At 42.7% G+C, this 23031-nt stretch overlaps 1 protein-coding gene across 3 annotated transcripts in view; it reads right to left on the reverse strand.

Annotated features, from left to right (window-relative positions):
• Nucleotides 1-5873: 5873 nt before the first annotated feature.
• The window catches only part of ITPR2 (inositol 1,4,5-trisphosphate receptor type 2), a 562910-nt gene continuing 545752 nt past the window's right edge, over nucleotides 5874-23031 (reverse strand). For all 3 annotated transcript variants that reach the window (XM_089919972.1, XM_022577817.3, XM_022577816.2), the window contains 2 exons: nucleotides 11108-11269; nucleotides 5874-10151 (listed from right to left, as the gene is read on the reverse strand). In XM_089919972.1, coding sequence (XP_089776098.1) covers nucleotides 10065-10151; nucleotides 11108-11269 — 249 coding nt within the window. In that variant the 3' untranslated portion in view covers nucleotides 5874-10064. The remainder of the gene's footprint in view (nucleotides 10152-11107; nucleotides 11270-23031) is intronic.

Here is a 23031-nt window from a genome sequence, read left to right on the forward strand (position 1 = left end):
ACAGGACGTTTACCTATAGAGGTAGAATGAGAAGATTTGATGGGAACAGAAGGGAGAAGGGGAAGGTTGACATGGGGACTGACTGACTCAGAGCATAGCTCTCATGTAAAAGGGGATGGTCACCCGTTTTCCAGATGAGAGCAGCCCATATCCAGGTGTAAGGACACAGTGTGAGAGCGAGTCAAAGTTTTCCCCTAGTTTCTTAGGTTAGGCTGTTCACAAACTGATTCTGAGAATGAAATGTCAAGGGAGTGGCCCAGATGCAGTTAGAAAAATTCCTTAATAGACTCTGCTTTGCTTTAATAATGGTATTATCTAGTTTATGTGTGATGATGGAATTTTGTTTCTAAATTGTATTATTAGGTACGGCATTACTCTCTAGCTTTTATGTTTACAAATACAAAGTTAGGGTGTATATGAGGCTCTGACAGTCTACTAACATATTTGATAGGAAATTCTGTACCTTTTTGAATCTCCCTCCTCCCTTGACTTCTGAAACATCATTCCTTTTTTGTTCTCACATTAGCTCTCTGAGTTTTCTCACTTTTTTTTGGCTTCCCTTGCTAGATGTTCTTTGGGGCTCTACCCTTGATCTTCTTCTCTTCTTAATGTCTATTCTCTGTCTTTCAGCATTTATTTACTTCTTTGGTTTCTCTGTCATGTTATGTCTTGATGACTCTTTCTTCTATCACTAGCCCTGACTTCTTTCATGGACTCTAGACCCTTATTTATATCCAACTGTCTAACAGATATTCCTTCCCAGATGTCTCTTAAAGAACTAAAACTCAGTATGTCCAAGAATACACTTATCTTTTACTCCCTCCCTATAGCCTACTCCTTCAGTATTCCCCAGCTCAATGAACAGCATCACTGTTTCCCCATTCATGCACTGGGAGTGTGGAGTCTTAACCACTGGACCACCAGGGAAGTCCCTCCAAGAATCATTCTGGATTCCTCCTTCTTGAGTACCCAGTTGGGCACCACGTTCTGTACATTCTCCCTTTTGAATATTTCTTGTATTCAACCAACCCGTCTTTCTATCCCCAATGCTTACTCTTTGAGATAAAACCCTCATCATATCTTGCCTGGACTTCTGCAATATTCCTTAAATATAATAGACACTAAATAAACATATGTTGAAGTAAATGAATATATAAATATAGAGATAGAAGTTATGAAAAACCTCAAGGTCTGTTTGATTTTTACATGAATGTTTGTCTTCTCTACCCTATATTTATGTAACTGAGCTCTTTAGAGCTAAACTTTACACTTCGCCCAGTTAAAGTTTATCACAATAGCTTTGTTCACTATTCTAGTTTTCTGACCGTATTGTTACTTTGTCATCCATCCTGTTTACTCTACTTCCCAACTTTATGTCATCTCCACATTTTATAATTTTGCTATTTTGTTATTCCAGACATTGGAATAAAGGTTGGTCAGGAAAAGGCCAAGGACAGAGATCTAACAAGAGGCCAAGGATACTTTACCCTAATCTCATGTTAGGTAAAATTGTAGAACTCTACTCTAACCAAGGACAAATTTTCTATTTTGTCCAAAGGAATATCATGCAACTTTTCTTAAATGTCTTGTTGAAATCAGTATAATCTGTGGCTATAGTATTTACTTAATCTACAATTCCAATGATCCTATACAATATAAATGAGTTTGGGAAAACTTGTTCCTAGAAAACACTTGCTGGATTTAATACAACTTTCATTTCTCTTAAAAAATGTTATTATACTATAAAAGCAACTTTTAAAACTATAAAAAGCTTAGAAAATAAAAAAGGAAAATACTGTATAATCCTATAGTTGTTTTAAAACAAATACCATTATAGTGTATTTTGTTTAAGTCTTTTTGAGAAACATGCTTTTCTATAGTTAATAGTGTACATGTAATTTGTAGGCATTTTTAAAGTTTATCCTGCCTGTTTTCCAATGTTGCCTCAGTTTACATACTTCCCATAGATTCATAACATTCCATCCTATGAATGAATCATAAATTTTAAAACACACCCAAAATTACTGGACCTTTGGATTACATTCAGTTTTTAAATGATAATTTGATTTTGCCTACATAGATTTTTCTTTATATTTTTCTTGCACACCTCCCAGAAGTTGTATATTTGGGTCAATTTTCTGGTGCCTAATACATATATCTGGATTAGTCAGGTAGGCTGGGTTATGCTACAGCAACAATCACACATATCCCAATCTCATTTATTTAACAAAAAACAAAAAACCCTTAAATTTCAATGGCTTAACACACAAAAGTTTATTTCTCACTCATATCAATTCTGTTGTGTGTATCAAGGATCTCCAGGGTAGTTCCCTTCAAAGCGGTGACTTGGGGATTCAGGCTGGTTCCATCCTGGCCTCCATGATCAATGTGGTGGGGAAAGAACTTGAGGTGGTACAGGGACCTTTTTTCTACCACCCCTGCTTGTCAACTGAACTCACAATCCACTGATCAGAACTAGTCATATCAGCCATATGCGAAAAAATGAAACGTGGGACCACTGTCTCACACTACACACAAAATTCAACTCAAAATGGATTAATGGCTTGGATGTAAGGTCTGAAACTATAAAACTCCTAGAAGAAAACAGAGGCAGTATGCACTTTGACACTGGTCTTAGCAATATCTTTCTAGATATATCTCCTCAGGCAAGAAAAACAAAAGCAAAAATAAACAAATGGGACTACATCAAACTAGAGAGCTTCTGCAGAGCAAAGAAAACCATCATCAAAATGAAAAGACAACTTACTGAATGGGAGAAGATATTTGCAGATCCTATATCTGATAAGGGGTTAAGATCCAAAATATATAAAGAACTCATATTAACTCAACAACAAAAAAACAAACAACCCAATTAAAAATGTTTCTAAAGAAATACAAATGGTCAACAGGCACATGAAAAGGTGTTCAACATCACTAGTTATCAGGGAAATGCAAATCAAAGCCACAATGAGATATCACGTCACACCTGTTAGAATGGCTATCATCAAAATACAAGGAATAATAAATGTTGGAAACAATGTGGAGGAAAGGGAACCCCGGTACACTGTTGGTGGGACTGTAAATTGGTGCAGCCACTATGGAAAACAGTATGGAGATTCCTCAATAAGTTAAGACTAGAGCTACCATATGATCCAGCCATCCTACTTCTGGGCATTTATCCAAAGAATATGAATACACTAATTTGAAAAGATATATGCACCCTTATGTTCATCATGGCATTATTTACAATAGCCAAGATATGGAAACAACCTAAGTGCCCATCAATGGATGAATGGATAAAGAATATGTGGTATGTATAGATACATAATGGAATACTAATGACCATAAAAAAGATGAAATCTTGCCATTTGTGACAACATAGATGGACCCTGAGGGTACTATACTAAGTGAAATAAGTCATATGGAGAAAGACAAATATAGTATGATTTTACTGATATGTGGAATATAAAAAACAAACAAACAGAATAAATGGGACAAACCAAACCAAACAAAAACAAACATGTAGATACAGAGAACAGAGTAGTGGTTACCAGAGGGGTGAAATGGGTAAAAGGGATCAACTGCATGGTGATGGACGGAAACTAAATTTTTGGTGGTGGGTAGGCTGTAGGGTATACAGAAATAGAAATATAATGTTGTACACATGAAACGTATATAATGTTATAACCAAAGTTACCTCAATAATAAATAAATCTAGGGAATTCCCTGGTGGTCCAGTGGTTAAGATTCCGTACTTCCACTGCAGAGGGCACGGGTTCGATCCCTCATCATGGAAGTAAGATCTTGCATGCCACACGGTGCGGCCAACAAACAAACAAACAGAAAAAACCTTTAAAAAAATACAAACCCTTAAAAAAATCTAAAAAAAAAAAAGAACTAGTCGTGTGTTTCCACCAAACCACAATGGGTGCTGGGAAATATGTCCTTTGTGTGTCCAGTACGAGGAGGAGCATCGTTATTGGTGAGCATTAAGTTCTACTCCAGTGGAGTGGCTTTGTACTCCATCAGTTTAGCTTAGCTGGAACTACGTTTCTCAGAATCTCCCCTCTCAGAGGATTATAGGTTAATTTTGACCACAGGAGATATTTTCATGAGATTTGGAAGGTGGGAGTGAAGCAACAGTCATTAAGTTCAGAAGGAGTAGGCAACAGGTACCACTGAAGCCTGATCTCCTGCTCACCATGCTGGTGTGGGCAGCAGCCAGTCCACAGTCTTCCATCTTCCAGTTCCCATCAGATCTCCTCTTCAGCTTCACTGAGTCCTGGGTCAGATGCACATGCCTCTCCATGGTGAAGAACACTAGCTTCTTTTTTATGTCACATGAGCTATGGAGTTTGGAGGTAGCAAAAGCTAGATGCGAATTTTGTTCCCATGGGTCCTAGTTTGTCCTTGCTCTTCCGTGCCTCACACCCAGCTTTTTCTCCTGACCACCAGCCCCACTGACTCACCATGACTTCAGACCTACCACCACTGACGCAGAAGCAGCAGCCTTCCGTCGAGTTCTTCGCCAGCTCTTCACTACAACTGCATGATGTCAAATCCTTAAAATCCTTAAAATCTTCTCAGTCCATGTCACCCAACCTGATTTTTCTTCTCCAATAAAACCCTAAATGATATAAAATACATTAATATTTTTTATGAAGCAGGGTCTAATTTTAAGGTAATGTGTTCACAAAATTTTTATTTGAATATACTGCTGAGAAGACCAGGATCACAAAAAATCATTTGATCCATGTTGAGAGGGAACAGGTTATGGGAGACAGAAAGGCAGATACAACTGTCCACAGTGAAGACAATTATAAAAACAAAACGAAAACCACAGTTATTAGAACAGGCAGCAGCCTCAGAAGGTTTTTCCTACACAAATAGATTTGAGGGAAGGAGAACTTTGGAAGGAAGTGCTGCAGTGGATTGTAGAGGGAATCTACACCTGTATCCACATTTCCACAGCTGTTAGGAGGGCAATTCTACCTGGAGCTGATTTTACCCCAAGGACCAGAGTGAAAACGGAACAGGCTAATCTAGGGGGAAATCCACATTGAAGTGTAAAGACCAGAATCTTCTGTTAGATTGAGTCAAACTGAGTTCAACAACTTCTCTCTGTTCTTATAAATTTTCTACTTTCATCAAGTTTGGTCTCTGTGTTTCTTTGTTTGCCATGTGACACGTTCCATGTGACATGCCAGCGCCTCTGCTGTCGGGGAAGGACATAGGAGAGGTTCAAGTACACAGATTTCTGGCCTGCAGTTGTGCTCTGAAGACTAGCCTTCCCAAGACTTCCTCAAAGCACTGCAGTTGACAGTCAAAGGCAGGGTGACTTTCAAATGTCCATCACACTCCCCTCCACGTGTATCCTCCCGCCCTTCGTGCTAGTTACTCTCACTGGAAGAGGAACACATTGTCCACTTTCCCTCCCGAAACCTTTCCTCGGATCCCAAACAAAACTTCTTGCCACACAGCTTCAAGGACACTAGAAATTGCCCATGTGAGCAGAGAATTCTCTTTGTGGTTTGCAGGTGATTCATGCAAGTCATTTTGATATCAGCTGTCCCATGCTCTGGGGGTTAAGAACCAGGAAATCCTGGATGGTCAAAAGGCCTGTAACCACAGAGCCCCTGCTGTGTATCACCAGGATGTAGATATACCAGTAGGTGTTGGCCAACTGGGAATTTGACCAACTCTCAGTAAGCACTGGACACAATGGTCCACCTGGATTAGCTCACCAGTGTGATTCAAGTCACCAAAATTTTTGTCCCCCATGTCTCGTTATGTAAAATAGCAATAATAATGACTTTCATACCAACGGATACATTATTCAGAAACGTTAAGAAATGAATAAAGCACTTAAAGTATCACATGCAAAAAAGCTAAACAAATTCAATTTTATTAATAATAATTTATGAGTTATACTTATCTGGCTTTGACATATATTAGAATCATGTTTTTTGAGGCAAATGTAGCATTCCTCTACTGCAGGAAAAAAAAAAAAGGCTACTGGTGAAATGAGAAGAACTGGTATGATAATTTTATAAATTAGTTCAAGTCTGTGGAAACACTTCAGTTCAGAGGTGACACCTGGATTTGTTTTCAGATTTCTCAAGTTTCACATGCATTTTAGCTCCTGTGCTCCATTTTGGTATAGTGTATTTTCTTCTACTAAATGGGGTAGCTTTATCAACAAACGAGTGACTAGAGGGCCTCAACTGGCCTCAGGCATTTTCTTCAAAGTGGAATTAGGTGTCAAATCTTGCAAATAGAAAGTTCCCCACATTAACAGATGCAAACTGTTACATATAGAATGGATAAACAACAAGGTCCTACTGTATAGCACAGGGCACTATATTCAGTATCCTGGGATAAACCATGATGGAAAAGAATATGAAAAATAACATATATATATATATATATATATATATATATATATATATAACTGAATCACTTTGCTGTACAGTAGAAATTAACACAAACATTGTAAATCAACTATACTTCACTAAAATAAATTTTTAAAAAAAGAAGCTCTCCACAGGCTCCCCTCTCCCTACATACAGTGTACCCCTCACACTTGCATACATTTTAGTCACTTGCCTGGTTCCTGTAGGCACCTGTGCTTGTCTTTAAGATGCCTGCTGCACCCCTTTTTGCAATGTATCATGTGTCAGGGCATCCTGGAACAGGTCTGTGGGTCAGAATATGCTGATTTCTTATTCTGTAAAGATTTAAGAACTGCTGGAGGGAACACACCTCTTATGGCTACTCCCCACAAAGCCCTGTTCTTTGCATGTTTAAGGGTTATCTCTTGAGCCCGTAATCTGTCACATCATTATACTTGTGCAATATTTACTTACTTATGCCCCAGTCTACTGGGTTCCTGGAGGGTAAGCCCCACTCATCCTATTATCTATCCTTTACTCCTTTCCCCTAATCATAGCAAAGTCCCAGTCTGCACCTTCCCTCCCCAAGTCTTCAGATCCCCAGCCTCTCCGCTCATTCGCAGCCCTGGGGCATCGGGGTACAGGGTGGGCCCTACTGCATGATTGCTTCTAATAAAACAACTATAAACTAAAAAGAGCAGCCAAAACAATGAGTTGCGAGCTGAGAATATGGAGAAAAGCAAACAATTAGTTCTGACTTGGATGAAATATCTTCCTGACTTATCAATAATCCACTAGAAACTGCGTCCTCATCACCAACAGAAAAATTTCAGTATGAAAGAAAATAAGCCCTGTCTAACTTTTTAAAGTTAGTTTAAATATGTTTTACAAGTATAAAATTTATTTATTTAGTTTTTTTTTAACATCTTTATTGGAGTATAATTGCTTTACAATATTTTTTAATATTATAATCTTAAAACATACTTGCATGAAACTTTTGGACCTCAGAATGGAACATGTAGGGGAATAAAATTCTTTTGAAATTAAAAATTATGTTCAGCGGAAACATACTTTTAAACCAATATGGGTTTTAATAACTAAATAGTAAAACATTTTCCTTAACAACAAAATCAAAGATGATTATATTTATTTTAATATTGCTATATAAATATGAGAATGTTAATTGATACTTGCCTAGGTCAAATATTCCAGTTGCATTAACAAACATACACAAAACAAACATAAATTTATAGCGAATGTCAAATTTCCACGTGATTATCTCCTCCATCATGAATTTCATAGCCTTGAAACTGCCTTTTTTTGTTTGCTTTTGTTTATTTTGCTTTATAGTCTTAAAGTATTTAGGCAGGAAAGAGAGAAACAGAACTGAGAAATATTTCAATTTTGACTAAATAAAAGTCTGGTTAGTTGTAATCGCTTTTGAATACTTCTCATAGGAGAAAACACACGGTGACCTGCCACTCCACAATGGTTGGAGAGGTGAAGCCATTTCTTGATGGCAGTACATACCCAATGGCTCATTCTCTATAAAAAAGTGTAAGGAAAGACTAGATGGTTCATCTGAAAGGCAGGTTGCTCTCATCTGTACAAATTAACTTATTTTCTTGATGCTGGAACATCCATCAGAAAAATTTTACTTTGTGTTAAACAGGGATAAGTTCTGACATTGGAACATAGCCAATGTTTTCCACCTTTCTCTTCTTTTCCCTACCCATGAAACTCTCTGCCTAATTAAAATACTTTAAAAGGTACTTTTCATCTAATACTGTTAATAACAATAATGGTCTTGGACTTTTAAAAAAATGGCTGCTTTGGTCTACTTCAGTTTTGGTGAAGCCATTTTCAAAAATCAAATATATGATGTAAAGTTTCAATGAAGCATTAGGATCGAATGGCACTGGAATTTCTCATACATTTACTGAATGCCTCCTAGGTTCAAAGTTCTGTGTTGCATACAGATATATATCCCAGTTTCTGAGTATCTTTGAATCATGATCCTTCAGCAACTGGTTAGGAAAAATACTATCAGATCAGAGTAAGGAATTCTTAACTTGGGGGGGTATTTGGAGGAGCGGGGGAGGTGTACCAGCAGATTCAGTTCAAAAATTCATTGCTCTGGGTTTCAACAGCTTTCCTCCAAGTCTACATTTTAATGGGGTGTGTGGAAAAAGGATTGGTTCAGGCATCCTTTATCATCTACCCAGACCATGATTTGAGAATTTTAGGAGCCAATAGCTTAAACTATATTAAAATAATCCCAAAGCTTTAAAAATGGTCACAGCAAACGCTGCCCTGAACTTAAACCTTGGTGGGTGATAACATGAGAGTTCAAAAATGCAATTTTTTGTTCTTTTGGGGGCAGCGACCAGGAAAGGTCAGCTTGCAGAGCACCTCCAAGAGTCTGGTGTCATGTGCCTGCTCTCTTGCCACGTGGCAGTTCTCCTAACACTTTCATGATCTGAATTTTGTCTTAACATTCTAAAAGCATAATCGCTAAGAATAATACAAGCATGGCAGGTTAATTTCTCCCTCCACAAATTCTGGTTGCATAATTTAACATACAAACAATTTGAGGAAGAGATTATTATCTCTTTACATTTTGAAAAGCTCTTCCTGATACAGTTTAAAATACGCAATTGAAACTCTGCATTTTCTTGAGTATTCAATATGTTTCTTGGATTTTTTTCCTAACTGCAAGAATAGGATAAATAAAACCACTCAGTTCTTAAGCACAGCAAACATGAATCAAATAGCTTTTACTCCATATCTATAAAAGGCAATGCCACCATCATAAGTTTCTCAATATTTCCTGTCACCTTTAAGCATGTTCATTTATTAATCTCAATGTATTTTAATAGCATACATATGTCCTTGGGGCTTACTGTCATCTTTTTTGTCCCCAAATCTTTTAAAAATCTTAGCCTCCACATGACTTTAAGCATGTTTTTAAACAAGTTTTATGAAAACCTCTTTCTGTACTCCATATTGACAGAGCCCCTCTGAATCTGGGAGAAGGAAATCACATTCCAGTCGCATTGTCAGCCCGAGGGGCATAAGCTCCAAAGCTCTAGTTCCTAGAGCTGTAAATCCATTGTGTTGCAGGTTATAAATAAGGAAATTGGCCTGTGACAGCTACGGTTTGGAAGCATTAACATTTTTGTTTGCAACTCTCAGTTTTAATCTTTTCAGTTATTTCCCTTAGCAAAACTTAGCCACCAAAATGACTTCCTGTATCACTGACCTATATGCCATCATTAAAAGAAAGAAATTCCAACCAACCATGACAAAGGTTGCAGTCAGCATTTAAGACAAAATGGACTCTTACAGATTCAGCCAAAGGTAGCTCTCTCCGCCCTGCATCTCCTTCCACCCCGCCTCCCCCTACCTTCTCCGTCCATTTGAGCAAGGACCTCTCTTTGCATTAAGAATGCGTGATGTGTGCTTTTTAGTGGCTGCATTTTAAGTTTGGTCTTCTCAACCATGAAAACACAGTTAGAAATTGTTCTCGGAGCTAAACCACTCAACATCTTGGCACTTGGTTGTTTTTAACTTTTCAACAATAGGCACTGTTCACTCCCCTCCATCTCAGTTCTTTATTCAGTGATCAGGCAGTACACTGATGAAAGGCTAGTCACGGCTGCCCCCATGGTATCAGTGCGGTGGCATGTGATGATTCACATGGGGTGTGTTTGATCCGAGAAAGCCCAGTCTCTGCTTATTCTTCCTTTGTTCTGTCATCTGGGGGAAAAGAGAGAATGCGTTGAGCTGATTTTCTCACTCATTCTCAGTGCTGGTGGGACACACAATGTTGGGTGAATATTTCCCAAGCACCTATAGTCTGTCCAGCATCATAGAAAATATATTTATCAAAAAAGAGAAAATATTTTTTAAAGTGAATTTCCCTAGGCAGAGAAACAGAGCAAACCACTCCCTGTGGTTAAGAAAGAGGAACTGTGGTTCTTTTAAAGCAGCCCTTCCTTGTAACACACATATAATCATCGCCATCACCTTAGTCATTTTAAAACCTACCACGGTTACTTTTGATATTATTTTTACTAATGCTAACAATTTTACACGACAAAGGGGTTGATTGTAGTGTTGAAATGACAGGTACTAATGACGATCTGCCTTTCTGATGAATTTAGTAATGGTTATGATGGCAGAAAATACGATTTTTCTAGGGCTCCCCTGGTGGCGCAGTAGTTGGGGGTCCGCCTGCCGGTGCGGGAGACGTGGGTTCGTGCCCCAGTCCGGGAGGATCCCACGTGCCGCGGAGCGGCTGGGCCCGTGAGCCATGGCCGCTGGGCCCGCGCGTCCGGAGCTTGTGCTCTGCAACGGGAGAGGCCACAACAGTGAGAGGCCCGCGCACCACTAAAGAAAAAAAAAAAAAAAAAAAAAGAATACGATTTTCTATAAAAAAAGTCCAAAGAGGTCCTTGTCTTTCGGCATCTGCTCCTTCCTTCCCCGTTCCGTAGAAGTGTCACACAAGATGGGGAGGTGTGATAAGTAGAAGTAGCCTCTGCTTGTAGAGGTTTGGTTCTTACAACACAACGTGGGGTGTTTTTTTTATGGGAATTTACCGTCCATCGTGGATAACAATCTTGCGCCCAGGAGTCTCCAGCCACCCCTCTCTCACAGTGGTGAACAATTTCACATGCCCCGCCCCCCCAGCTCCATCTGCCGAGCGCACCCACCTGCTCCTTGAGCTCCGCCAGCTGACCCGACAGCTGTCTGACCAGACTCATGGTCGATTCCAACTTCTCCTGCAGGTTCCGAATCTCATTTTGTTCACTGTCACCTTCATTGCTAACAAGGGACATAGCTCGCATCCGAGGAAACCAGTCCAAATTCTTCTCCTAAAAACAAATACATGTGCAGGAACAAGGGAATAAATATAGAAGAGCGCCTGAAGTTCTGTAAAGAATGTTTATAAGTGTTCATTATTACTATCATTTAAATCAAAGTTTCTTAGCACCCAAAGCAAAAGGTACTCTTTCTGGCCAGGGGTGGGGAGAGGTTGAGGGTGGGAATTAAATATTGCAACAAACTTCATAGGGGCTCCCAGGGAGGTCCCGGATAAAGTATTTAGAGCAGCGCCCTGAACGCTGTGGGCGATCAGTGAATCTTGATGAATGATGATGTAGGGTCTGGAGATGCTAAAAGAAATGTTTCAGTTCCAGCCACCCATGCTGGTTTACCTCCCACTTCCCCAAGACAGGCTCCCAGCTCTGCTCAGGGAAGAGGGAAGTGGAAGGGCATGGCCCTAGGTTACCCTGTCTGCTCTCTTTGGAAACATTTTATTACAGTGGGAGGGAGGTTTTAGAGTTAGACTTCCCCAGAGGGCAATAGCTGGTGCCACTTCTGTTTTTCCAGGCTGACTGAGGGTAGGGGTGTGAGTGCATATGTGTGTGTGTGTGTGTGTGTGTGTGTGTGTTCGTGTCCCCTCCATCGTGGTAAAGACAGATGGTTAACGAGATACCCACCTCTCTTGAAAACTCTGCCTGATTGCCTACCATCATAGAATCACTGTGAATTACTTACACCCTGTCTTTCAATCCTCAAAAGAGCTTGCAAGGTAAATCACTGTCCCATTTTACAGACGAGGAATCAAGCAGCCCCAGCAGTTTAATTACCCTCATCACAAGCTAGAAAATGGCAGAGTTAGGATTTGAAGGCAGGTGAGCCTTTCCACCACTGATTGGATATGTCAGTCTGTATCTCTACCTATTTCTCTAAGTCACCTTCTCCCAATATCCCTAGCAGTGACCTTCCTGCTTCAGATTCTTTCCACTCCAGAAAAGTCCACTGCAGTGGCTACAAAGACGTCTGCCTAGCTGATCCCTAGAACAAGGGTCCGCAGAGTACGTTCCTCCCCTAAGAGGAAAGGGGAAAGACCCAACCTATGTATCTCTGCACTTCTGCCTAAACCTCATCTGGCCCTTGGATTGGTTTTTTTTTTTTTTGGTAGTTGTTAGTCAGAGAATAACACGTTCTTTACAGCCCCCTACCCCCAATGGCAGTGAAAAGGGCTGATAAAGGATAGGATAAAACATATTAAAGAGATTTAAGCTGCATTTAAATAACTGTAGCCAATTAGCATTTCAAAGGAGAATGGTAACTTATGCGGAAGTGCAGAGTGACAGCCAGATTCATTCATTCAATCAATCCTTCAATATCTATTGCCAGGTATTTAGAGATGAAAATCAGGTAAGACAAAATGTCTGCTCTCAAGGAGCTTGTGGCTTAGGAGAGCCCTCCACAAAAAGTGAACTGGGCACTCTGCATATCAAAATCCCCTGGGGTTGCTTGTTAAAATAGCAGATTTCAACCCCACTGTCTCTTACGAAATTAGAACCTCTTAGGGGACCTGCATGATTCCTACGTGCACTAAAGTTTAAGAACTCTGATCTGTGGAGACATAGAAGATAAATGGTAACTGCTTGGGTAGTGGCAGGGTAGGGGGATGGAGTGAAGAGGAAAGATCTGAAATGGCTGGCATGAGGAATGGGAAGAGGAAGCCAAATAGGGGCCCATTAATTGCTTGCAGGGGCGGAGTGGGAGACCGTGCCTTTTTTTTTTTTTTTTTGCGGTACGCGGGCCTCTCACTGTTGTGGCCCCTCCCGTTGCGGAGCAAAGGCTCCAGACACGCAGGCTCAGCGGCCATGGCTCACGGGCCCAGCCGCTCCGCGGCATGTGGGATCTTCCCGGACCGGGGCACGAACCCGCGTCCCCTGCATCGGCAGGCGGACTCTCAACCACTGCGCCACCAGGGAAGCCCGGGAGACCGTGCCTTGTAATGACTCCGGCAAAGCCCACTGTTCACCAGCAGCCCAAGTGGGTGTGGAGTTGAGGCAGAGAGTTGGACTGATACAAGATGGTGTGTCCCCTGGAATGGGCCTCAGAAAGACAAAGGCATCGGGAAGCTAGGAATGTCAGCAGAGCAGTGGCTGGAGTGAGGCACACTAGCGTGTGGACTGGTAGGAGGGATGGAGAAGCACAGACCTGTGCTAAATGCTCTGTCAGCACGTAATCCTTTCGACGATCCAGTGGACTCCAGTTCTCTTATCTGTTTAGTATTTATATTATCTACCGTATTACCTATACCTGAATTTTACAAATGAAGAAACTGAGGCTGGCAAATAGTTTGGCTGGGATCCCCACCCAGACCTGTCTGCATCCAGGCCTCCTGGCAAGAAGGGAGACTGTGGACAGAAAGTGGAATAATATTTAAAATTCTGAAGGCAGCACAACTTCAGGAAATAAAAATTCTAGAGCGAGAGGGCCTGAAATCTGATAAAATACCAGGGAATTTGGGGAGTTAGTATTTCATGGGTACAGCGTTTTAGTTGGGGAAGATGAAAACTCTCTGGAGATGGACGGTGGTGATGGCTGCATAACAAGGTGAAGGTACTGAATGCCATAAAACTCTACACGTAAAATGGTTAAAATGGTAAAATTTTATGTTTTATGTATATTTTACTACAGATTAAAAAAATCACAATTTGCAGAGGAGAATCTTTTGGATGAATCATGCACGAAATCCGCGAATTCATCCTGAAGGAGGTCAGTAGAAGGGGTGGATGACACACAGGAGTGACCAGGGGGTATTAAAAGACAGTGATGGAAAGGCTTGAAGAATGGGTTTTCACATGACGGTGAAGATGTGATGATTTCTTGGCGATGGGGAGTTGAGTCAGCTGACCCTCTTCTGGGGCCCTTCGTACTGAGGGGGTAGGAAGATCGGCCGCTGCCACCAGTGGGCTAAAGGACAGGGGACTCCTCTCAGGAGAGCCAAGAAGGCAGCCTTGTAGGAGAGGAGAGTTGGTCTGTATCAGGACAGGGATTCCAGGGAGGCTGATGGAACAGAAGCGTTTGAGAACCTCAGACAACTGGGCCTGGGGTGAGAAGGTACCAGGAGACATGGTGATGGACCCAAGGTGGGGCTGGCGAAAACATCAGCTTTCAGAAAGTTTCCAAGAGAAAGAGAGACAAAACAGTTCTAATGCTTAGCAAAGAGAACATGGGTGAGACGGCGGAACTGCCTCTGAAGAAATGCTCCTGTAGGTGTTGCGGGGCCCAGGTCAGCCCATTCCACGGTCACTTGCTTTTGAGGAAACAATGGCAGTTCTCAGGGGACCACTGCCCCAGCTGGTTGGGCCACAGGACTCTTCCCTTACACATTCTTTCTTCACTTGTTCCTTTGTTCATCCATTCATTGACTAATTCTTACAGCGTTGACTATGTCTGTGCTAGGCACTGGGAAAACAATAGAGAGCCAAACCCAGTGCAGTTCTTGTGCTGGTGGAATTGACAGTCTAGGTGGAGAGTAAGACTTCAATCAAAGATGATGAAAACAAGTGACAAGCCGGGCTTAAGGGCTGGCTAGGAAAGCCACCCAGCTCCGCTGTCCTTTCTCCTAGTCCCTAAAAATCATTCTCTCTTCTAACCCTCTTTTGGTTTTTCTCATCTTTCTTCCTTTCACTGCCTGTATCTTTCTCTGTTTTTGTTTGTTTGCCTGGTTCTCAGCCTCTTCTCTCCTAGTTTTGTGCTTTTTGTTTCATTCCTCTCTTCCTCTGTATATCAACAGACCATAATCTGAAGCTAAAATATAACATGTCATTCAGAATTTTTTTTCAGTATTGAATGCTTTCTGGTTCCTTTTCTTAATTTTTAGGAACCTGACTTGAATGTTCTGCATCTCCCTAAAATGGCAAAAAATAAGCAACCTAAATGTATGGTCTTTTGTCCTCTTTTTACAAAAAAGCGCCACTCTTTTAAAAATAAATGTTCACAACTGATGTTCCTCCAAATTCGTGCAGAAAGCATATTCTTTGCACCAAAATTAACTCAAATCAAGAAGAGTTCTTAGAATAAATGCTGCACAGGCTTGTTCACTGAGAGTTGTTTCCAATGAAATACCCCAAGGTTCCTCTCTCTGCTCCAGTGTCAAAAAGAGCGGCTTCCATGGAAGGCTCAGCCTGAGCCCGGTGAGAAAGGAGAGCGCCGCACTTTAGTCTGAGCCAGAACTGCAGGACAGACACTCAGAACGGTGACTGGTTAACAGGACACCACTCCCTCACCGCGTCGACTTGTAATGTGTCCATCATCTAACAAAGCGGTTGGATTTGATTTGTTATTTCTCGGTTACTCACATATGCTACGTACATCTCGTGATCATGCTCGTGATTAGCAGAGTCCCATGACGACTTTGGTTAGTCAATATGACACCATTTCCTTATTTCATCAGGAATGAAAATGTTTAACCACAGGGTAATATAAAGTCAGGGAAGCTGCAGATTAAGTGTTAGATTCCGAGGTTACAGTGTATGATCCTAGCTACTTGGTGATGGGAAATCTAGAGCTTCTCAAGCCTTCTAAAATGCAAAGCCCAGAGATGAAGGGACTGAGAGCATGCCAGCCATAACCCTCTTGCTATCCCTAAATTCTAATAATAATGTGTCTTTCTCGATGACTAGAAGATAGACTTAAATGTGAAAACCTTTTAAATAGTCCTTTCAACAGTCAGATCAATTTGACTTATGTAATTTTGTAGTTATTCCATAAACAATTAGGTTGTCAGAGTCAGTCAGAGCTTAGCTGTGCTGTTTTCATATTTGGTTCTTAAATGTGATACCCCATTTGCAGGAAAGAGGCCATGCGATATAAAGGAAAGAGCATTGATCTAGGAGTCAGAACACCTGGGTTCTGGTTTTAGTTCAGCCAAAAACTAGCTATGTGATATAAGGATGGTGGGGAAGCCTTATTCTCTGAGTCCCAGTTTCCTCATCTGTAAAACCAGAATGTTACCCTGGGTGGTCTCTATGTCTCTTCCAGCTCATCATTCTGTGAGCTATGAATTCAAAGCTTTACAAACCAAATTGCTGAGACAAGCCCCAAGCTCGCCAAGTGAGCAAACAGAAACATAGCATTTAGGCTAGAAGCAACCTTGAAACCACATAACCCAAGCTCAGCATATTACAAACGCCCATTCTGAAACCTGGAAAGTTTAGGTTTCCTTGAGGTCTTATAACTGTTTCCCTGCACTTAGCTTCCACTTGTGGACAGGTTCTTCCATATTACGTAGTGGAAAAGCTCTTATATAATCTAGCCCTGCTGATGCTTAACTGGTGACAGGCTTGGGAAAATGTGAAGATTGTAAGGATTTCTCTCTGCATCAGAGCGAGATTGTGGGAGGAAAGTAGGAGAAAGTAGGAGGAGATTGATTTCAGTGAGCTCCACTAGGCACACATTACAAGTCACGTGGGATAATTTAGGAGTTTGGGATTAACAGATACACACTACTATATATAAAATAGATAAACAGCAAGGACCTACTGTATAGCACAGGGAACTATGTTCAGTGTCTTGTAACAAGCGATAATGGAAAAGAGTCTGAAAAAGAATATATGTATACATATATATATATATATATATATAACTGAATCACCTTGCTGTACACCTAAAATGTAAATCAACTATACTTCAATAAAAAAAGGTTTAAAAAAAGATTAAAAATAAGTCACCTGCATGTAAGCTAAAGAGAAAGCAAGCACTGTAGTTCTATAACACAGTAATAACCCATTTTTTGGCTGCCTGACAAGTGTCAGGCACTTCAGTCATGCTGTGGCCAATACCCAGAATCATTCCATAAGGTTGAGACTGTTACCATCTCCATTTTACAGATGACAACACTGAGGCAGGAAAAGGACTAGTTACTTGCCAAGGCCACATAGGGGCTATAAGTGGCTGGGCCAGGCTTTGGCCTCCACTCTGTGCGACGGGAAACCTCGTGCTCCCTTCACTGCACTGGACTATTTCTCCACGTCCAATGGAGATGTCAATGCTTAGCTTCTGAACTTGCCAGAGAAAACAGAGACTACAGGGAGAATATATTTTATAACTTGAACCCCCTTGATTACTTCTTCTGGGGTATGCTGAAGGTTTATTTACTGAAAATCAGAAATAAATGCTTTAGGTATTGTATCAGAAATGCAGACGCAGATACTGTGCAAATACATTGATCACTGCTTGACATTCACCGCAATTTTGCAGAGTGCTCTAAAAGACTGCTAATGAGGGGTATCACATTGAACATACCATGCATTGTATTGTGTTGTACTGGTATATCCATAAACCATTTAATATGTATCCACATTTCTGCTTCTAGACTCTCTATACTTAAAATATGCTGTTACAAGACCACTGGCAAAGGTTTTTCTTGGTTACCATCCTCTTCTAAGCCTTAAGCTTATATTTCATTTTCCATTCTAAAATCATATGCAAAGCCTCCTGGGCCGAGGAGTATAACCATTTCCCCAAAGCCTCATTGTAACCCACTGCATTCCTCTCTTTGCACTTTTGGTTTGAAGATGTCAGCGGAAATGGCTCTCAAAAGGAACACCAGCAATGCTAATACTACCTACTTACTGGGAGGTCCCCGAAGGAAAGACACAATTCCTGCTTTCCTGGAACTTCAGAACAAGGACAATATCTGGAACAGGGATTCTTTCTGAAGTCAAAGGAATCATATTGGTTAACGCGGAGTGCTTCATGTACCCCATCCCAGCCTCTGCTCAATGAAGGAGGGGCATGGCAGGCTTCACACCCTCAGACCAACGCGGCGGCCTTGCTGGCAGGTGAGACATTATCTCAAAAACTTAAGGGAGGGACTTCCCTGGCAGTCCAGTGGTTAAGAATCTGCCTTCCAATGCAGGGGATGCGAATTCAATCCCTGGTCAGGGAGCTAAGATCCCACATGCCGCGGGGCAACTAAGCCTGCGCGCCACAACTACCGGGCCCGCACATTGCAATGAAGAGCCCGTGTGCTGCAGTTGAAGAAAAAAAGATCCCGCATGCCGCAACTAAGACCCGATGCAGCCAAAAAAAGAAAAAAGAAACTTAAGGGACACCCACAACACTGGCATCTGGGCTTCTAGCTTTGCTCTTGGTGAACACCCGACCTGTATGTGACAAGCATTGCTCAGTTTGGACAACAAAAGGCTGATTCTCACAGGGGTTCGGATGCAGGCCCTGGGTTTTGAGGAAGAAAGGATGAGCTGGAAAACACACTCTTGTGTGATAAACACTGGGGACTGGAGGTGACAGAAAGGATCCAGCTGTGTCCTTTGAAATTAAAACGTTATTCCTGGATTGACAAATAAATGAAAGCCTTGGCAACTCATTCTAAAGAAAAGGGAGAGAAGAAGGGCAAATCTTGCTGCATTAGAAAAATAACACGTTCCAGGACTGGAAGATTCATTTGCCAGCCCTCACTTTTTTTAAAAAAAAATGTTTGTTTATTTATTTATTTATTTATTTATTTATTATTTATTGGCTGCGTTGGGTCTTAGTTGCAGTGCGTGGGATCTTTCCTTGCAGCACGTGGGCTTAGTTGCCCCGGGGCATGCGGGCTTTTAATTCCCTGACCAGGGATCCAACCGGAGTCCCCTGCATTGCAAGACAGATTCTTTTAACCACTGGACCACGAAGGGAAGTCCCTCAGCCCTTATTAACTGTATCTTCCTTCTGTCTCTCCCTGTTTATTCTGTATCTGTATCTTCCTTCTGCAACTGAGTTCCTGCAAATGCGGTAGGAGTACCATATTTGTGTGGATTGAGAAATTTAAAATATGTTAGTTATCCAAGGCAAATCTGTATTGAATGCTTTCGTAAAGTAACAAATCCCTTTAAAATGTCATTGTCAAACCTTGAAATATTTTACAAATCTAAGTGCTTGGGCATCAAGTTTGCATTATGCATGTGAAAGTAGGCTGAACCCTACGAAGCAGTGTATGAACTTCAAGGATCCTTGGACGGCTGAGCTGATCGCCAAAGGTTGGAGCCTGCCCCTTAGAGGCACCTAACAAATGCTCAAAAAGCAACAGCACCTGGCAGCACTGCGGTGCTCCTGCCTGGCCCCTTTCCACACCCCCACCTCCAGGGCATCGTTGCTGGGAAGGGGGCTGCTGGCTGGGGAGCCCTCCAGGGACAAGGCCCATTTAATCCAGTCACTGCTCCCAAGGGCAGAGAGAAAAACAGGTCCAGCAAAAGTGCCCATGAAGGAGGAAGTGCTGGGATGAGGACGACAGGGTACTGATCTCAGCAGGACCTCAGGCTGGCAGTCAAAAAGTTACAGCTGGGAGGGACTGGACGCTGGTCCAGTTTCACACACAGCACAGCCATGGGGGAAGTGGCTGCCCTGTTCCCAGCACGGGGCGTGCAGGAGGGCATCACAGCCTGGCAGGCTCAGCTTCTGCAGAGCTGAAAGCCGCCTTCTGTGGCTTCCTCACCTTAGGAGCCAGAGTGAAACAGGTGAGTGTGGGCCCCCCTCGGCTGAAGAGAGGATCAAAACAGTTCAACAAACACTTAAACAAGAGTGTCATAATGCTGGAGAGGGTGTGGAGAGAAGGGAGCCCTGTTGCACTGTTGGTGGGAATGTAAATTGATACAGCCACTATGGAGAACAGTATGGAGGTTCCTTAAAAAACTAAAAATAGAACTACCATACGACCCAGCAATCCCACTACTAGGCATATACCCTGAGAAAACCATAATTCAAAAAGAGTCATGTACCACAATGTTCACTGCAGCTCTATTTACAATAGCCAGGACATGGAAGCAACCTAAGTGTCCATCGACAGATGAATGGATAAAGAAGATGTGGCACATATATACAATGGAATATTACTCAGCCATAAAGAGAAATGAAATTGAGTTATTTGTAGTGAGGTGGATGGACCTAGAGTCTGTCATACAGAGTGAAGTAAGTCAGAAAGAGAAAAACAAATAACGTATGCTAACACATATGTATGGAATCTAAAAAAAAAAAAAAAATGGTGATGCCCCTGATGAACATAGGGGCAGGACAGGAATAAAGACACAGACGTAGAGAATGGACTTGAGGATACAGAGAGAGGGAAGGGTAAGCTGGGACAAAGTGAGAGAGCGGCATGGACATATATACACCACCAAATATAAAATAGATAGCTAGTGGGAAGCAGCCGCATCGCACAGGGAGCCATAGCTTTGTGATCACCAAGAGGGGTGGGATAGGGAGGGTGGAAGGGAGATGAAAGAGGGAGGGGATATGGGGATATATGTATACGTATAGCTGATTCACTTTGTTATACAGCAGAAACTAACACGACATTGTAAAGCAATTATACTCCGATAAAGATGTTAAAAAAAAAGTGTTGGGCTCTGGAGTTTCAGACTCATGGGTCGAGATTTCTGTCCTTCAACATTTCCAGACTGGCGCGGGAGCTGGTGCTGGTCAAGTCAGGCATTAATGTGGACCTCGGCCTGCTGCAATGGGCCAGAGGCACTGCATGCACTAGGCCAATAGAAAAGTCATTGCCTGAGTGTGGTCTGCGTGCCGGATGGGGGACCCCGGCTATTTGGGGGTTGAGAGAACTGTGATCTTCAAGTCCTACCTATTCCAGCAACCTGAAAATGCGCCGATTTTGAAAAGTAGGGCTCTCAGCAGTGACCTGGAGTAGGTGATGCACCCCTGGGGGCGAGCGGCGGCTCTCATCATGGGCAGCAGGTTGGCCTGTGGGCAGAGACCACAGCCCCGGAGCACCCACCTTGCTTCTTAGCCCTTCCCGCCTTCCCAACCCTCCCTCTTAGCAACACCCTGTATGTCCACGATGGGAGGGCAATGGCTGCACCCGGAAGTGAAACTGCTTATAGGTTCTCTTTTGGTCTCAGTCTTTTCACCCCTGACGCCGCAGCTAACCGTGTCCCCTGGGTGTCTACACAAAGCATCAGCTACATCATCAAGTGGAGGGGTTGATCTGCTCCCAGCCCACACGGCACCCAGGGAGGGAGCTGCACCGAGGAGAGAGAGTGGTCCATGGCTGGGGAGATCCCAAGAGCAGCTTAGGGCTGCTGGGAGCTACAGTCCTCTTGTCAATAACTAGCAGGATTGCTAGGCTGGTAACCAGGAACACTAAGGGGCAGAAGGTCTCTGGCTGTGGCAGCAGCTGTGATATGGGCTTGCTGGAGGCTATGGACCCCACCTTGAGCACCGACCAGGTTGGGGAATCACTCAGAGAGGAGGGGAGTGGAGGCCCGCAGCCAAAGATGCTTTGAGCCACCAGCCAGCTGATTCAAAGATACACAGCAGCCCCAGAGGCAGGGACCGAAACCCAGTCAAAGGTCTGATGATGCGGTGATAGGAGGTTTGTCTGCCACCTGGCTGTGAGCGATCAAGGAACCAAAGGGCCTGCCTGACATTCTCCCAGATCCCTATTGCCCCAGATCCCTATTGCCGTTTTTCCTGGAGAAGTGTTAAGTGGGAAGCACTCTGACCACAAAGGGAAAATAAGTAAGTAAAGCTTGTGTAACAGAGGAGATTGTCGGGAACGCCAGGCAGCTCCAGGGCCTCCTTAGAGCCAGTCATTTCCCTTCCTGTTTATGGTTTTCTTTTCCTGTCAGTTCATAATTCTACTTAATCTATATTTTTATTCTTGGGGCTATAACCCTTTCTTAATCTTATTATTTGTTAATTTCCATATTTACTCTCCTAAGTTTCTCTCTTGGCCTCGTTATCAAAGAACATAAATATTCTCTTCTGCAAATAATCTCAAGTATGAGCATTTGCAAGTCTCATTGGGATAGGAAAAAACTGGAGATTTCTTCATGGTGAGATTGGGGCAAAGTATTTTGAACAGAGTATTGAATACTCAAGTGGGCATCTGTCCAACTTCTGGCTGCCTAACCCCTGATGCCCTCCTGTGCTTGAGAAAACTGCCACTGGGGGTCGTGTGGAAGGCTGGGTCCATCGTCCTGCTGAGGAAGCTGAAAAGCCTGTCCTCTCTGTGGTAGGCAGAGCGCAGTCACTTGACCTTAGAGTGGCCCACCAGTTGCTCCTGCTTGAGATTTTGACATGGAACAAGGGCTACCAAGAAGCAGAATTCTTTTTGTTCACAGTGATTGAGACAGTGACCTCTGGTTGTGGTGATGCCACTGGTGCCAGGGCCGGCTTCCAGGACACAGCAGCAGAGGCAGTGGCACCTTCCCTCCAGCCAGCCTTGGCCCCAGGTGGGACTTTCTGGCCAGCTAGCTCACTTTGCTTGGATTCTGCCCAGCTGGGCCTGGTTGTCACTTTCCTCTTAATTCTGCACATCCCTTCCACAAATTCCTTTTCCCCCTAAGATAGCCAGGTGAGTTGCTGTTGTTTAAAGACTCCCCGACTGGGGCTTCGCTGGTGGCCCAGTGGTTGGGAGTCCGCCTGCCGATGCAGGGGACACAGGTTCGTGCCTTGGTCCGGGAAGATCCCACATGCCGTGGAGCGGTTGGGTCCGTGAGCCATGGCCGCTGAGCCTGCGCGTCTGGAGCCTGTGCTCCGCAACAAGAGAGGCGGCGATAGTGAGAGGCCCGTGCACCGCAAAAAAAAAAAAAAAAAGACTCCCCGACTGGTGCAAGTGTCAAGGGACTAAAGAGGCCAGGTGCTAATTTAACACTGGCCTATTTTGTCCAGCACAAAGGTGATAAAACTTTAAACTAGAATGACTAAGGTCCTTATCTAAGTCATACACAGATAACTAATTATCTAAGTCATACAGCTAACTAATTATTATATAACAATCATATTTAATACTATAATAATTATGGGA

This window comes from Delphinapterus leucas, chromosome 11, assembly GCF_059928025.1.
Source record: "Delphinapterus leucas isolate spDelLeu-1000000601 "Yukka" chromosome 11, BTC_Dleu_Yukka2, whole genome shotgun sequence".
Classification (NCBI taxonomy): Eukaryota; Metazoa; Chordata; class Mammalia; order Artiodactyla; family Monodontidae; genus Delphinapterus; species Delphinapterus leucas.